This window comes from Photinus pyralis, unplaced genomic scaffold (genome assembly GCF_008802855.1).
Source record: "Photinus pyralis isolate 1611_PpyrPB1 unplaced genomic scaffold, Ppyr1.3 Ppyr1.4_LG9, whole genome shotgun sequence".
Classification (NCBI taxonomy): domain Eukaryota; kingdom Metazoa; phylum Arthropoda; class Insecta; order Coleoptera; family Lampyridae; genus Photinus; species Photinus pyralis.
The window spans coordinates 15107693-15125869 of NW_022170878.1; the positions used below are offsets into that span (position 1 = coordinate 15107693).

The 18177-nt window shown below is 38.2% G+C and overlaps 1 protein-coding gene across 3 annotated transcripts; it reads right to left on the reverse strand.

The window, feature by feature from the left end:
- Window positions 1-3618: 3618 nt before the first annotated feature.
- On the reverse strand, window positions 3619-16768 carry LOC116180439 (transcription initiation factor TFIID subunit 4). Of its 3 annotated transcripts, XM_031500416.1 has the most exons (8): window positions 15648-16767; window positions 15492-15596; window positions 12492-12680; window positions 12033-12134; window positions 11766-11978; window positions 9596-10502; window positions 9277-9542; window positions 3619-4928 (listed from the first exon to the last, which is right to left on the reverse strand). In XM_031500416.1, exons 1-8 carry the CDS (start codon window positions 16332-16334, stop codon window positions 4776-4778), a joined length of 2622 nt encoding a protein of 873 aa, XP_031356276.1. In that variant the 5' UTR covers window positions 16335-16767; the 3' UTR covers window positions 3619-4775. The 3 variants fall into 3 exon arrangements, with proteins under 3 accessions (XP_031356276.1, XP_031356275.1, XP_031356277.1); XM_031500415.1 differs by having other exon boundaries at window positions 15492-16768; XM_031500417.1 differs by lacking the exon at window positions 15492-15596 and having other exon boundaries at window positions 15648-16762.
- Window positions 16769-18177: the final 1409 nt, after the last annotated feature.

Below are 18177 nucleotides of genomic sequence, written 5' to 3' on the forward strand. Positions count from 1 at the left end.
ACTGGCGTGTCTAGCGCACACGGGCACCAAGCAGTTTGCCGCCTCGAATGCAAAGCGGGTTGATATATGCATTGCGACGAGCTTGGGCTGCTCCCGCATAGCCGGTGAGCTGGAGGAATTAACGACCAATTAGTGTAATTATTATTTGAGTGTATATTAAGTATATTATTAACACGGGCGGACTGGCACGGGGGGAGGGGGCGGGTGGCGATTGCCACCTGGCCTGTAGACCATAATATACAATGATAGGCGACGCACCTCGTGTGGATTGTATTTTTGTTACTTTTAATTATCAGCTGCAATTTAAAAAAAAACTGTATGGTAATTTTCTATAAGAAAACTTTTTTTCCGGGTCGATCTGAGACAATTTTTTCTTCGGGGCTCAAAAAAAGGCAGTGTATAACCTTCCTTTTTTACCAAAAATCGACTGCACCAAAATTTCTCGGGAAAACACTTTTCTTATTAATTTTGGTGCGTAGAATCCAAAACAATTCGTACTTTTTCGATCAGACTTCTCAATCAAAAGTTATAGACTAGAAACCAATTTCGAAAGAAAATTCAAAGGGCTGTAACTTTTGAACTAGTAGCCCAATCTTGGAACTGTTTGAAATTATGGATTCTACAGGCCACATTCTATAAGAAATTTTTTTTTCCGGGTCGATCTGAGACAATTTTTTTTCGGGGCTCAAAAAAAGGCAGTGTATAACCTTCTTTTTTACCAAAAATCGGCTACACCAAAATTTCTCGGGAAAACACTTTTTCTTATTAATTTGGGTGCGTAGAATCCAAATCAATTCGTACTTTTTCGATCAGACTTCTCAATCAAAAGTTATAGACTAGAAACCAATTTCGAAAAAAAATTCAAAGGGCTGTAACTTTTGAACTAGTAGCCCAATCTTGGAACTGTTTGAAATTATGGATTCTACAGGCCACATTCTATAAGAAAATTTTTTTCCGGGTCGATCTGAGACAATTTTTTTTTCGGGGCTCAAAAAAAGGCAGTGTATAACCTTCCTTTTTTACCAAAAATCGACTACACCAAAATTTCTTGGGAAAACACTTTTTCTTATTAATTTTGGTGCGTAGAATCCAAAACAATTCGTACTTTTTCGATTGGACTTCTCAATCAAAAGTTATAGACTAGAAACCAATTTCGAAAGAAAATTCAAAGGGCTGTAACTTTTGAAATAGTAGCCCAATCTTGGAACCGTTTGAAATTATGGATTCTACAGGCCACATTCTATAAGAAAATTTTTTTTCCGGGTCGATCTGAAACAATTTTTATGTCGGGGTCAAAAAAAGGCAGTGTATAACCTTCCTTTTTTACCAAAAATCTACTGCACCAAAATTTCTCGGGAAAACACTTTTTCTTATTAATTTGGGTGCGTAGAATCCAAAACAATTCGTACTTTTTCGATTAGACTTCTCAATCAAGTTATAGACTAGAAACCAATTTCGAAAAAAAATTCAATTTTTTCCGGGTCGATCTGAGACAATTTTTTTTTCGGGGCTCAAAAAAAGGCAGTGTATAACCAGGGGCGCACTGGCTCGGGGGAGGGGGGGGGCGATTGCCACCTGGCCTGTAGATCATAATGGCCCGTTGGAAATTTATAAGTATGTGCTGTATTTAGTTTCTTGCACTATTAATAAATTATTAACACGTTTCTCTAATTGGGGTTGATGTTAGGTTGTTAAAAAATTAAAAAATTTTGTTTTAATTGAAGTGTTTTACAATGAATTTATCATTTTTTGTCGTAGCATGAAAGTGCTGAAATAGAATGATAGGCGACGCACCTGATCGTGTGGATTGTATATTTTGCTACTTTTAATTGTCAGCTGCAATTTTAAAAAAAACTGTATGGTAATTTATTTTCGAGAAAGGAGTACTTTAAAATGTTTTTGTGGTGCACCTCAGAGCTAACCCCCCCCCCCCCGCCCCCTTCATTACTAATGCTTTTCATTACTAATGCTTTAATGGCCCGTAACCAATGCAATTCCACCTGGCCCGCAGTTACCCAGTCCGCCCCTTATTATTAATACACAAAGTGTGGTAATTTATTAAACGATAGTCGGCGGTAGAAAATGGCGCTACGGGGAACGGACGGAGGGACTCGAGCGCCACCAGACGAAAATCTCGCACCTGGACGATGTCAGCGGTAAGCACGGACGGACGGGCCTGTTACGGTAGCCTCGGAGGTATTCTCAATCGAAGATGTTAATTTCAGGAGTCGGAGGTTCAGCAAATGGTGGCGATACTTTCTGGAACTTAAAACAAAACATGGCCTACCGGCAAATTCCCCATCGGAAGAAAAGTAATTAGTGACAGTTAAGGTGGAGGTGATGGTTCGTGGCCGATTCGGATAACGCAAATAGAAGATGCGGGCAGCGATGGTCGCATCTTGAAAATACTCAAAATATATCGCCAGCATATTAAATGCTTCTCGGTTAAAAATCGGCATTTTAGAAAAGATTACAAATTCAAAAAACTGCACTTTCTGAATGTAAACACAGCAGAATAATTTACAAATTATGGCTGTTATTATTTTATAATGTATCGTGTTTCATTTGTTTAATTTTCCAAGGCCTACCTAAAAGTGTAGTGCTTTTCTTTCGCGCCATCGACAAATACCGGAAATACGTAAAAAGTAAATTTAAGATACAAGTTTGAAGTTATAAGCATGTTTATTAATTAAGTAATTAATTAATCTCATTTTCGCAATATTTGAGCTTAGGAATGAGATTTTGAAAAACGATTTTCACTGGCCTCTTTGGATGTTAATTGGCTACTTTTTCATAAAGAAAATGTCATATCGTTCCATTTAATTTTTTTAGGATTTTGGGTCATAGTGTCAAAACTGGCCCCCTGGCGGAGAAGGATTCAACTAAATTAACTATATTTTGCTCATTGCCCAAGGAATGCTCTTTTCAACGATACCAAATTTGTTAAAATCGGTCAAACGGTTAAGAAGTTAAAGCAGGTTATTGCAAAAACAATTGAACACCCTACGCCATCTTTGTTTTTGAAATAACCGAGTTCTCTTTAAAAATGTGAAAAAAGAATGTTTAGTTTATTATGCGAAATCGAAAGAAAATTCAATTTTAAAATTTAAGATGACAGTTGCGCCCTCTGTTGGTCATTTTTAGAACTTGAAAATATTTTCCAGCGATCTACATGATTTACAAAGAAGAGCAAAGCTATAGCCAATTTTGGGAGACCTATAAATAAGGTAAACCTAAGGCTATATAAGAAAAATATTAGGAGGCGTCCGAGGGAGGCATGGAAGAGTTTTTGTAGCTCTACGGAATCCACCTCATTTGCATCCCGCCTAAATAAAATTCTAACAAAACAAAACCTACTCTAAAACGAGTAAGAGCAGCGCAAAGGGTTCCCCTTGGAGGCTCTCCAGAACGTGGACGCGCCCGTCACATATTTGCTATTCTCTCTTCCTGTTAAAACCTGTAGTAGCACGAGTACAAAAGTCATGAGCGCTTATGAGACAAGCCTACAAGCGCAAATAGACAAATAATTTTGTAGAAAATGGTATCCTATTCAAAAAATAAAAATGACACGTCATCATAAATCGCAATTTATTAAAATGGTAATAGAAAACAAGGCGATAAAACTGGTCAAATGTTTATTGCATATAAGCTGTAGGTACTAATATTTACAATCGTTATTGAAAATTGTTCGTTACTAAATAAATTGTTCGGGTAGTTTTTTTAAAAATTAATGTCTTTCGTGGCGCCCATTTATTTTTTTTCTTGCAACCTTGCGAGATCAATTTTACCAATTTTGCCATTTTACCAATAAACATACAAAAATAATTCTAATAGAAAAACAACAATTCGCTAAGTTAACAAACCCTTTGTACTTTTGTCCGGACAGGTTAAGGCCAATAACATGTACAAAAAAAAATAATTTCAAGTAGTAGAAATAACCAATCTAGAACTAACGTTTACGTCATCTAATCACTTGACTAATTGCAGAGAATTTCACCAAAGGAGATTTTTTAAACACTGAAAATCGTGTTACGTAAGAGATAGCTTAAAAAATCAAACTTCGGTGTACGTAAGAAAATGTTCAATTACAACAAACAAAAATAAGATGATTATTTACTACTTTATTACATTAAATATTTTATAACAAAAATGATATATCTATTTTTAGGTTAAAAAACAATTATTACAAATAATTACAAATTATTAACATTTTTCATTAAAACATTTTCTTATAAAGAAAAATACATTATCATAGAAAATCTACAATTAATTACATCTGAAACGTTTCTCTTAAAAAACCTAAATCGCTTGTAAATTACGACGGTTTTTTTACTTTATATTTATAATTTGATCTCAATTCTCTTCATTATACCTTTATATTCCTACAATATTACAATAAAAAATTTGATAGCCTAATAAGTTCTAAAAATATGAATCCCGTGAACTTCTACTGCGTCAACTTTAATGGAAACATAGCACCACAAACCCTGAAATAATAAATTTTTTTTTTGAAATGTCACTTTCTCAGCCACTTAAGAGAGTCGTCACTAGCACATACCAAATGAAAACGTTTTGTTTAAAAATTGACAACAAATTAAAGTCCCAAATCACATTCGTGCGGTAAATGACGCAGATAGAGCCTGAATAATGTCCGTTTTTTGTTGTTTTAATTAAGAACAATACTGAAAATACGGTGGTGTGTACATTTTAGAACTTATTCGTAAAATATTTATGTGAAGGTTTCTAAATATCACAACACTGACGAGAAGCGTGCATCACTTGAGATATGACTTATATAAAATACTACTTTTACATAAGTCTTTTTCTGTTTCGAATAAAAATTGTAAGTCCCTTAATGTCGCCTTTTTTATGCGCGCTCTTAATGGCAGTTGACCTCTTGTCGCATTACTATAACCACCAGCACTCGCCTGAAACAGAAAAAAGAAGCTTATCAAAAAATGGGTTCGCAATAATGTTACTAATATACGCAATTGCAAGGAGATCTAGACTGATGGCGGAGACCTTGTGGATGTGTCCAGACACAAAATTCTACTTGAGAGTCGCAATTATGACATCAGAAAAAACATCAGTGTAATCAGCAAAAAATTGACTTAAAATATACAGTGTTGCATTTAAAAATAATGCCAACATTGGATCAAATCTCAAACGCAATCAGCAGTTTTTTACTCCATTCTTTGTAAAAAAAATTTAGAATAGACAGTTTTTACATGGCTAGTAAGATCTCAAAAGGTTAAACTTTTCGTTTCCACCCTGTATCTCAAAAACAAAAGCAGCCAGACTGATTCTGTTTGATATTACACAAACCTATATCTTTAAAAACAGCTGAGATACCCGCTGTAGTGTCAACCAAAACAGAACACACAGTAGTACAGGGTGGTTCTTATGGAAAAATTAGAGAGATAGAAGGAAATGGACCTACATGTCTGGGGCTCAATTGTAAAGAGAAAATCACTGGCGCAAATAGAATTCACCTATCTATAATTAATTGTTTGGCCGCTAGGTGGCGTTTCTTGAATTTAATTGATTTTTTTTATTATACCTGAATCACAATCTCCGTTTTAAACACTCAAATGCGTGCGAAAAAGGGCCTTTAAAACACACGTGCTTTAAAGTTGCTAAGTCAAGTATGACTTTTGAAACTGTCATCTGGGGTTGAAATAAAAAATCCTCTTAGGTCGCTTTCTGTAAATGCAGAACATTTCTTTGGCTTATATCCTTTGATTGAAGCTTTCACAAACGCGCGTAATTTAGGATATGCTTCCAAATCTGTTCCACTTTTTAATCGAAGCATTGTTTGAAGTTTTGAATGAATGCACAATTTAAATACCTTCATATATTATGCCAGCATACTTTTCATATTCTGTATAATTGACTTTAGCGGATTTGGATTTACCTACCACCGTTTGTTTAGATTTTACAACAAGCGATTTAATGGACGGTGTATTATCTTTTTCAACGGAAATCGTTTTATTCACAAAGACGACGATCTTTATAAGCAAACGTCAAGTGAAATTTCCATGGCAGTCGTGAAATTACGAACACCCCCTTAATTAGACATGTATTCGAGTATCACGTCAATATGATTTCATTGTATATCCTATTTTTAAATTATACTGCAGGTATAATAAAAAATACTGTAAGATACACGTGTATAATTGGTCTTTAAAGCATATAAAAGAGGTAGTCGAGTCTCCATTGGATGTTGTAATGGAACCGAATTTCCCCGCTAAAATTCGATTTAAATATTCCAGCAGCTTCGACAATTACAAAGGTGACGTAGTCTTTATCTTTACAGTTATTGCATCCGTCTAGTAATTATATGATCGTGTTGGATTATTTACGGAGTTAACGACATTCCAATATAGCTTGTATTCTACGTAAATATGTTGTTTTCCAATTTACAGTACTCCTTTGTTCCAAGCGCTGGTTTTGCCCATCAACCCGCAATATGAATTACTGACCGATTTACGTGTTTTTATTTTTATGATTTATATGTTACTGTTTATTGACAGAGTGCTTCATCTGAGGGCGAATGACGTACGTTAGGTGGTTGATTGTTACATATTGCAATTGGCATTGAGAATTAATTGCTTGATACTAATGTTTTGCCACGACATGTCCCTTTGTTTTGTTGTAATGTGATACTTAACGTTATATTTTATTGAACCGTGTGATATGATTATTAATATTTGGCAAGGTGACTTGTTTCGAATATGTACTGTGCTATATTTGATACACATGTTTAATCTCGATTTAACGTAGCAGAGGCCGGCTAAAGTTCAGAACTGACATACGCAGAGATATGTTTTATGTACTGTTTTTTTTGTGTCTTAGAAAAGAGCCATCTTGTCGATATTGCCACAGATCTACACATACATGCATAATTCGAATTCGTTATTTTTGGCATTTGTAATCTGTGAATTTATTTTGTGATTTGTTTATAGACACGTATTCAAGAGATCATATGTGTATACCTACATACCTATTCCAAATCTTATCGGCGTGGTAAAGAGTGTAACGTTAATTATGGCAGAGATATACATATAGTTTTTAAGTATACCTTTGCGGTTAGCAATCTGTCACGACCTTTAAAGCTGCAAATAATTTCCGCCCACTTCAAAAAACCTTCACGATTCTTTAAGAATCTGCCCTATGTTTGTGTGTATCTGTGACCACAGGTACCCGCTTTTAATAACTCCTTTACGACGAATGAGTAGCTCCAGTGTTAAATTAAACAATTATGGCTCAGCGTACCTCCTATCATATCATATCACTGTAATAATACGAATATTATGGAATTCGAATTGTGCAAACTTTAATTTTGTTTCAGCGACATCTAACGCATAAATCAATAAGCGTCATATTACAGTTTTAAACGATACATGTTTATACTGCTCCACAATAGAGGGCGCCTTTAAGTATACCTAAATTTGTTTCCCAAAAAATGCATAAGGTGTATGCTTAGATCAAATCAAAAGTTATAGACTAGAAACCAATTTCGAAAGAAAATTCAAAGGACTGTAACTTTTGAACTAGTAGCCCAATCTTGGAACTGTTTGAAATTATGGATACTACAGGCGACATTCTATAAGAAAGTTTTTTTTTTCGGATCAATCTGAGACAATTTTTTTTCGGGGCTCAAAAAAAGCCAGTTATTACCTTCCTTTTTTACCAAAAATCGACTGCACCAAAATTTCTCGGGAAAACACTTTTTCTTATTAATTTTGGTGCGTAGAATCCAAAACAATTCGTACATTTTCCATTAGACTTCTCAATCAAAAGTTATAGACTAAAAACCAATTTCGAAAAAAAAATTCAAAGGGCTGTAACTTTTGAACTAGTAGCCCAATCTTGGAACTGTTTGAAATTATGGATTCTACAGGCCACATTCTATAAGAAATTTTTTTTCCGGGTCGATCTGAGACAAATTTTTTTTCGGGGCTCAAAAAAAGACAGTGTATAAACCTTCCTTTTTTACCAAAAATCGACTACACCAAAATTTCTCGGGAAAACACTTTTTCTTATTAATTTGGGTGCGTAGAATCCAAATCAATTTGTACTTTTTCGATCAGACTTCTCTATCAAAAGTTATAGGCTAGAAACCAATTTCGAAAAAAAATTCAAAGGGTTGTAACTTCTGAACTAGTAGCCCAATCTTGGAACTGTTTGAAATTATAGATTCTACAGGCCACATTCTATAAGAAAATTTTTTTTCCGGATCGATCTGAGACAATTTTTTTTTCGGGGCTCAAAAAAGGCAGTGTATTACCTTCCTTTTTTACCAAAAAACGACTGCACCAAAATTTCTCGGGAAGACACTTTTTCTTATTAATTTTGGTGCGTAGAATCCAAAACAATTCGTACTTTTTCGATCAGACTTCTCAATCAAAAGTTATAGACTAGAAACCAATTTCGAAAAAAAATTCAAAGGACTGTAACTTTTGAACTAGTAGCCCAATCTTGGAACTGTTTGAAATTATGGATTCTACAGGCCACATTCTATAAGAAAATTTTTTTTCGGATCGATCTGCGACAATTTTTTTTCGGGGCCCAAAAAAAGGCAATATCCAAACTTATTATGTGAATTTATTGTAATGTTTCAATGATTCGTGTTATGTGTGTGAATATTGATTATTTATCCAGTGGGGCCTGTGATTCAACATTATATTAATTTACTTGACATTATAATATGCATTCATACCATTACAAACAACTAATTTTGCTATAAAGTTCAATATTAATTTGTTGGCTGGTTTTTTTCTTGGTCAGTTCTTTTTTTCCCAGCCTATTGTATATTTGTACTCGGTGAACTACAATTTTCTAAATTTAATCTTGCAATGTAAAAGGATGATTGGGAAAGAAACAAGCCCACTTTTAGGAAATAAATGCTCTATGCAGTGGTATGCGGACAGTTCAAAACAAAAAGACGGTCAAACAAGGATACGGATCAGCGGCCCAAACTGTACACTCTTGGAATCAGTGGGGCAAAAAGTCACCCTTTTTCATGCAGAGGTCTATGCCAGAAACCTCTGTGCTCTCATAAATCTAGAAATGGGTAAGAAGGGGCCATTTCACCACTGATTAGTTAATTGTAAGAGTTTCAGCATAACAGGTTATGGGTCCAGAGCACGATCATTACCTGATCGGCATGATTACCAAAAAAAATATTTGCTTCAATTTATTTATTATGTGGGGGGGGGGGGGGGGGGGATATAAGTACCTGAATACGAGAAAACAAAAAAAAACTGTATTTACCTGCGATGAGCCAGCACCACTGTCATTATCTAACCGAGGTTTTTTTCTTGGACCGATAGCTTGAAGGGCCGTCGCGTTCGCCTCCCTCTGCCGCAACTCCTCCATCTCGACCCGTTGCATCTCTTTCGCCTTCGCCTTGAGTTTGGCCTGCTCCGGATCTTCAGTTTTCGAACGACTCTTCGCCGCCCTCAGGAGCATCTCCCTCTCAAGCTCCTCGTGCCTCTTCTTCTCAGCCCTGTCGATGTCCTCGAGAAACTTTAACTGACCTACCGGAACAAAATCGATAAAAACCGCGCGAGCGGCTCACATTCCCCCGTACCTTTGATGTCGTTCGTGACCTCGTACCGTTGATCGCTCTTGACCAGCTCTAAACGGTGCCCTGTAATAATCGCTAATTTTTCTATGAGGTTTCTTAGTCGTTCCTGAACCGAGTGCGATATAATGGCGGCGACCTCGTTGCTGGGTTCGTCGAGACCCCTCTTCGCTAACGTCGTCCTGATCCTTTGTTGCAACGCGGACATGTTTAATAAAAACTCCTCCTTGCACGATCTGATCTGTGTACCTACGAATTCAGTAGATCCTAAGATTCTCTGAGTTTCCTCGGCCAAATTAACACCGCCCATAGCTGCGACATCATTGATATCGTCGTCACCCGTATACGCGGACGAAAATGACTTCTTATCTTTATCTTTGGTAAGTGGTTTAGAAAATATAGATGAAGGCACAATGGGTTTAGATCCTTGCGTTTTAAAATTCGCCATCGGCGTTCGTAGGGGCGAGGGCGTCGCCGTCCGTACGGTTGCCGGCGGCCGTATTTGACCGGGCACAACCGTTCGTACGGGAATCGGTTGCCTAACTACGTTCACGCCCGGTCGCACTTGATTGTTCGGAAAAACCGGGTGCAAAGCGGGAGGCTGTGAGCTCGAAACAATAACGGGCGTCGTCGAGTTGGGCTGTCTTATTGTCGTCACCATTCTCGTCGTTTGCTGAACGGTTCCTCTGACGGGCGTCACTAGCCGCTGCTGTACGACTTGTCCGGGTCGGACGACGGTCGTGCCGGGCGCCACGAGTCGTACCTGCGACGTCGCCACTATCGGTCTAATTTGCGTCTGCACGGTCGGCGTTCCGCTAACTATTGAAAATACAACGTTCGGCGGTGGTGGACGGATGCCATCTATTGATAGTTCTTTAGTAGCTAGCGAGTGTCGCAGTAAAGGTAAGCTCTTCTGTAAAACGGAAAGTTCCATGAAAATACTAATTGTTTTTGTTCGGGCGCTACTACACCGGGCTTACATTTTTAACATTGTTTCGCATAATCTCGCAAAAATTGTGACAAGAAACCAAATTTTAAAACAATTGTATATAAGCCAAGTTGATCAAAAAATAATTTTAAATGTACAGTGTAAGTCAAATTTCCTGTCACATTATTGATACAGTAATGACATCATGTGAAGCAGTGTGACGCACTCCATTCAGTTGTTTAGTACATATTTTAGTCCAGGCTAACTCTAAAATAATTTATTTTCAAAAAAAATTAGTTACCGGGCGAAATCGGGTTTTCAGGCGGGTGAAAACCAATTTCGAAAAAAGCAGTGAATTGTTTATTGATATTAAACAAAAACTTCCACTGATGGGAGTGAATTTCATTGTTTATAATTAGCAACAAATTCGACTATGTATAAATTGTTGTCACCTGTACTGTAAAGTACAATTTTTTGTAATAATTATTTCAGCAGCGAATTGTTTATTGATATTAAGCAAAAACTTCCACTGATGGAAGTGAATTTCATTGTTTATTATAATTAGCAACAAATTCGACAATATATAAATTGTTGTCACCTGTACTGTAAAGTACAATTTTTTGTAATAATTATTTCAGCAGAGAATTGTTTATTGATATTAAACAAAAACTTCCACTGATGGAAGTGAATTTCATTGTTTATAATTAGCAACAAATTCGACTATGTATAAATTGTGGTCACCTGTACTGTAAAGTACAATTTTTTGTAATAATTATTTCAGCAACGAATAGTTTATCGATATTAAAAGAAAAACCCCCACTGATGGAAGTGAATTTCATTGTTTATAATTAGCAATAAATTTTACTATGTATAAATTGTTGTCACCTGTGCTGTAAAGTACAATTTTTTGTAATAATTATTTCAGCAGCGAATTGTTTATTGATATTAAACAAAAACTTCCACTGTTGGGAGTGAATTTCATTGTTTATAATTAGCAACAAATTCGACTATGTATAAAATGGATGGCAATCTCTAGAAAATAACAATAATATAAAATATCTGCTTCATTCAAATCCGGTCCAGCTTCTACATACATCACACTGCTTCAACATTCAAGTCATTTCTTTAAATGGCAACACTGCTTCAACTTTAACAAATCAGAATAAAAATTATTAACGTAGTTGAGAGATTTGCTCCGCCTACTCAGATTTTCTCTACTTACTTTGGAATGTAAAATGGAAAGTATACCTTAAGAAACCCGATGAGGCACGGTTGTGGAGACGCGTTGAGGAGCCTCTCGAGGCGATCACAGAAATCTTCCGGCTCGACGCGCATGTCGATCAGCTCCTGTATTAACGTCCGTACACTTCTCTCAACCGATCGCGGCTCTCTACTCGACAGCTCGAGCAGATTGGCTAGGAACTTGCGGCACTTTTCTTTGGTATTGTCGTTCGCCGGTCTCTGTTAAGAAACGATCGCCGTTAGGCGAGACACGCAAATTTTTTTGAAACAGACCTGAACTGGTGTGGACACTTGGACCGTCGGCGTCGTCGTCGATGTTGTCGCCGGTCCGGTGACGGCGGCTCCCGGTGTCGTTGTCGGCGCAGGCGTAGCACCCTAACAGAAAATTGACTTGTATCAGTCTTTGAACCATAGGATTTTGCAAAGGAAATGGGAACTAAATGTGATGTTCCACAAGGAACTTATACTAGGGCCATTGTTATTTTCAATTTTTTATTGTAACCGATGTTTCGTATCTATAAATACCTACGATCAAAATAACATGCCAACATTTTACACTAAACACCCGACTAATTTGGAAGAAGGAAAGCGTCTCGCCTACACTAGCGCAAATTTAGTGCCAAAATCTACTCGAACTCCACTCCAAAAACTACCGTGTTCGTTCACCTGTGATTCTATCGTCTTTTGCTGTGTAAGCGGTATACCGGGAAACTGTACGTTCAGCCTACTTACTGCAGGAACGGTTTGCATTCGAAACGTGAGCGGTGCGGTCACGCCGGCCGCCGTGCTGGGTGTTAGTCCGGTCGTAACGCCCGGCGCCGGTCCGACTCGCAACAGCTGGTACTGTCCATTTTCGGTTTTGAGAAGTAGATGACCCTGTTGACCGGGCTGCAGTCCGTGTAACGATTGTAACGTTAATTGCTGCAAAATGAAAACAATTAGCGTTCTTTGCGAACCGACCACCTTGCAGTGTTTACCAAAACATAACTTACAAAAGCACAATGCATGCAAAAGCAATTGACGCACTTCGGCTTCTACCAGTCTACTTTTGACCTTGACTCCACCTCAGCTAACGCATTGATAACGATTTGGAGGTGGAAAAACCAAGTCTTAGTTACTTACGATCACCGTTAGGGTTAATGTCATTATTTTAAAACAATCGGACCAAAACTGTAGAAGAGGATAAGAAATAACTGAAAAATCACCACGTTAGTAAAACACGCTCGGTGATGGCGCCCAGATGTCGCCGGTCCCATATCATATAGTCCCGTCCCTAAAGTTTTTAATTGCACGGTACATGTACATTGTACACTGCTCATAGTGTTCTTCCACGGACCCGCATTTGCTGCCAGCCAGCCGGTCAGCGGGCCAAAGTGAGATTAATTAATAAATTTGCAAAAATGATAAGTTCTTTTCTGTTTGTTAAAATTTAAAAAAGTTGAAGAGGGGGAGTCTGGAAACACAAACAAATCCCTAGTGTACTGACGTGACAATTTTTGAAAATCCCTTGCCCCTTAAAATAGAGAAGCGAGCGACATACAAACTGTCTTTAGTTAGGTGTCTACAGCCTCTGTCAATCACCACCAAAGATTCAGTTCGGGTAGAGAGAATCGACTTAAATTTTACAAGTGTAACTGGGTTAAGCGGCAACACTGCATAAAAAAGGGGGCGGAGTCATCCTTTGGCGGATTGGATCGAGTATGTGTTCCGAATCACTCCACAAAGTATTTCTTATAAGATTTTGCTGTAAAATGTATACAGGGTGAACATTTTGTCTGGAACACTGGATTTATCTTCCAAACAACACCATCCAAAATATAAAAAGTTTGCTACGTACCTACTTTAAATTTGTGGTCAGTGGGGGATCAAAGGGGGGCAAATTTTTTTTAAATGGCAACCACTAACTTTCATTCCATATTCTTAGAGTGCACTTTTTGAGATATAACAACATAAAATACTTCGTTAATTGATTTCTGAGAATTTCATAATTTTACAGTTTGAATCATGTTTTTATGTCGTTATATTTTTAAAAAAAGTTCATTCTTTAATAGTATCTCAAGAAAATTAGTGCGTTTCATTAAAAAGTGACCCTCTTAGTTCTAACGATTTTTGATACTGTAGCGAATATTCTAGAAATCCCGATAGACATCGAGGTGCCATCGGCGATAAGAAACGAAAGCGGACGTGACGGGAAATATGACGTGTTTTGTTTGAAAACATTTTAGAATATTCGTGAGCGTTCGAAAACTTTCGAGAAAGATGGGCGTTTGTTATATAAGCAGATCGAATTGTGCTTCAGTTAGTTCCAACATCGATGTTATAAATTGTGAGTGATAAATACTAATTAACCGTTATAAATTAATCAATTTCAAGACTGTTATACATTTGTTAATTAATTGAATTATAATACATTAAATTGCTTTCACGTAACTAACAAAAGAATAACGATTTTCACTTAAAATTGATTATGGAACATAAGATGCTGCTAGATCTCAAAAATCTGTCGTTTTTACAAAAAATTCTGATTTCGGCATTAAAAAAGATACATGATCCGATCAAAATTGGGAACATCCTGTACAATATATCTTGTCCCATAAGAAAGATCGAGTGCATTTAAATCATCTCTCTGCTCGAAACAACATGTTTTACTGTTTTCTCAACGAAATTGATGCCAAAGTTTTTGACACTAGCAGCATAACAAAGATTTTTCTTGCATTGGTTTCCCTTGTTCATTGATTTTATATTCCGGGAGAAGTTGTTAGCGGGATATACAGTGTGTCCAAAGCTCGACGCCACTGCGCCATACAGGCCGGATTTTCCAGAAAATTTGGCCTATATTTTCCATGGGGGAAATCACAGATAAAATTGTGTACACCATACACACTTTAGTGTGGTGAGTGTACATCCTCAGAAAATCTACGAGATATCCTTGGGCCATCCACCATACACCAAAGGATGCATGGTGTACATCTATGATTTCCCCCTTGAAAAGGGTAGCCCTAAATTTGATATGAGAACATTGGTACCTGTATCACCCGGTAATTTCAATAAATTGAAAAATGCCAGGCACCAATCACAGGATTTACCATAAACATTGGCGGTCGAGTGTGGATTGATTGTCGTAGCTTAGAAGCGAATCAAACCTGAAACAAGGGCTACACAAGAGACCATTAATAAAGAAAGGGAGATGTGTCGTTAGTAGCTTGGGACCAAGGAAGCATCGAGGTTACTACCGAGACGAGCAACAATTTTTAATATTAGCTCTTGTAAATTTATTGTGTCACACTGTATATATATAATAAACAAAAGGCTAGCATAGGGAATAAACTATGTATGAAAATTGTTACCCGAAAACTAAGAATTATTGTGCGCCTCGCAGTTAACTTCAGGAGGAAAGGGGGGGCCGGGTAAATTGCCCCCAAAAATTACCAATTACTATAGCAGGCAAAAGTAAATCGAGCGCTTAAGCCGAAATGCCCAAATTGTTTTGTTTTTACAAGCAAACCACTACCACAAATTTGAGGTTATGTCACAAAAATAAAACGCAATTAGCATGCAAAAATTGTAAATGTGGTGTACACTCAAAACTAATCGTGAACGAAATAAAATGAACTCAATCGAAATAAACGCAACAAAGACGACAAATTTGGACGACGGAATCGAAGTGCTCTCGTCTTGGTTAGTAAAATGTGAGTGAGAACGCTTCGATTGCCGGAGTGTACATCAACTTACTGGAGCTCCGGGACGGGCTCCGACCATCTGCGGTGCGCTCAGCACTACGCGTGCCGCCTGTCCCTTCTGCGGTTGATTGGGGACGCCCGCTCTTACGTTAACTACCTGAAGATTAGAGAGGACAGTGGTAGGAGGTTGGGTCGGGGGGCTACCTACATTATTGACTTGTGGCACTGTCGCCGTCATCGGTACGGTCACTAGGCCTGGCGTACCCGTCGGCGCCGCACTGGTTTTTATCACAAACGTCGGCTGCTTAGCCTGTATGTTTTGTACGTTGGTCGTCGATGTCTGTAGGACAGTTTGTGCGGGCGTTAAGGACGAAAGGTTGATCGTTCCGTTCGGTACCGATTGTGAGGGAAAAGTCACTCGGTTCGTTAAAACTGGCCCGGTATTAGTCATCGCTTGTCCCGTTTGCGAGTGCACAATTTTAACACCGTCATTTGCCTTTGAGGCCTGAGCTAAACTGTTCACTGTTTGATTTATGTAGTTTCCCACTGATGCCTGATTTTGTACTGCACCTGTGGCCGCTTGCGCAGCGGCGCCGGTTATAATAGTCCCAGGAAGCGCGTTATTTGTTAGGATTTTAGTAGTCTCCGCGGTGGTAGCGACGTTCACAGAGTCACCATTGGCGATAGTCCCGTGTTTCTGTGAAGGAACGGTCCCGCCATTTGATATTGCACTGTTTATGTGGTTCTGATTAATCCCCGCTCCTAAATTTGTCTGACCAGATTGCGGAGATGTTGTCGTGACGAGCTGATTTTCCAAAGAACCTACGAGCGCACTCACGGCCGATTCGTCGACATCTGTACTCAGAGCTTCCTCGAGAAACTTTGCAGACGCCATTTTCAGCCGAGACCCAACCGTATACTGAAGAGCGCATGCCCTTTACCTCAATAATTCCCATAGTACATTGCTCTTCCAATAACTTGTTGACGAACTGAACGCAGAAAGGCATATGAAAGGGAATTCGTCTTTAACGGCATTAGAGCCTACGTTTTGTTTAGGTTTTTGGGGGCAGAATTAATTATGTTCGCCTATCGCCGCCACCGCCGCCTTTTAGTAACCGTTATCATTTCATTGTTTCGCGTTGCACTCGTGCATCTCCTCTCAGTCGCGCGACGCCACGTCGTAAGGCAAGATGACACAAATTCGATGAGTCACCCTCGCACGATCGCCCGCGAATTTTAAGTTTTCCTGCCATATTTTACGTTAATTTTCGAGTTTTTTCGCACACTTTCTCTGCTTTAAACCAAACTTTACTTATATCTCGTCCAATTACCAACTTATCTCATCAATTTACCTTGTTTTAGTGCCATCGAGTGACAAAGTGATAAATCTCCCGATAATCCAGGATGGCCACGCAGCCCTAACCAGATATTTTGTTCTAAATTGAGGTCTGTCGTTTCATTGATCGACCTAAGGGTTGACTGTGGTCAGTTCCTTGAGTACATTGCCTTTAATAATATATTACAATAAGAGCCACTGAAAAATAGGTGCTAGGTAGGGTTAGCCGGATATTCTTTATCCTCCATATTGCAAAATATGATAATGAATCCATCTTTAGAAAATGAACTTGATTTTCCCATAAGCCACCACGAACACAACTGCCATCTATTGTAACATGTGACAACATAATACGTTTTTCACACACCCACTATAATCTACACAGGTTATTGCCAAAAGATTCCTGATTTTCTCGGTAGAGGGCGACAATGCTCTCCGTCCTGTACAATGGCTGTGTGGCCATAAATTCAAGGACAATTTCTACCAGAATTCTGTGTATTTGGTTGAAACACTTCGGATCTCCCGATGTTCATTACACATAAGATCAGATATACTTCCTGCGAAGCAGGACGGACTAAACTGGTACAAAATAACATCCTGTATGGCCTGCACGCTGTCTCTATAGTCCTTTAGCTTCCCCGTTACCTCTACTGTGAAACAGCAGGTCAATATATCCACCCCACCCTTACCTCTAGCCGAAACCACCATCTCCTGGATATTTCGTACAATGCGCCAGTCTAACTTATCCAGACCGATCTTTGTAACACCCTGAATTTGTAAATCCAGAAATCCTGGTAACTGATGGCGGGTTGTCTCAAGGCCTGCCTTTTGTTACGAGACAATAAAGAAATCGTCCTTGCTCATATAGGAAACAATTAGCTTTTCCCACTCTCTTGAAGGAACTTGCGAACTTTATGGCTTTACCACTGGTTACGCAGTGGTCCAAAACGTTCCCAAACAGAAAGAGACCTCCTACACTTTTAGATGATCCCTGTGCTATTCCTGTCGCACGTATGGGGCCAACCACTACTATTCCTCGTGGTACTTTCCGTATCCCGATTATACTAATGTTTATTAACAAGCGATCTCATGGATTGGACCTTCTGTACGTCCGTCTGTCCGCCTGTTTACTCGTACATGATAACTCGCGAACGGTTCCGAAATTTCCAATTCTGTTTGCAGTAATATAGGTACCTACCAGAGCTGGGCTGTATTCGATTTTGTAAATACTTTTTAGTACTCAAATCCTTTAAAGTATTCAAATACTTTGTAATTAAATACTCTTATGGAAGCAGTATTTGTATTTGTAACTCAAATACTTTCACAAATATTTAGTATTCGAATACTTTGCAAGGTATTTGAATACTTTGAGAAGTATGCGAATACTTCGCATAGTATTTGA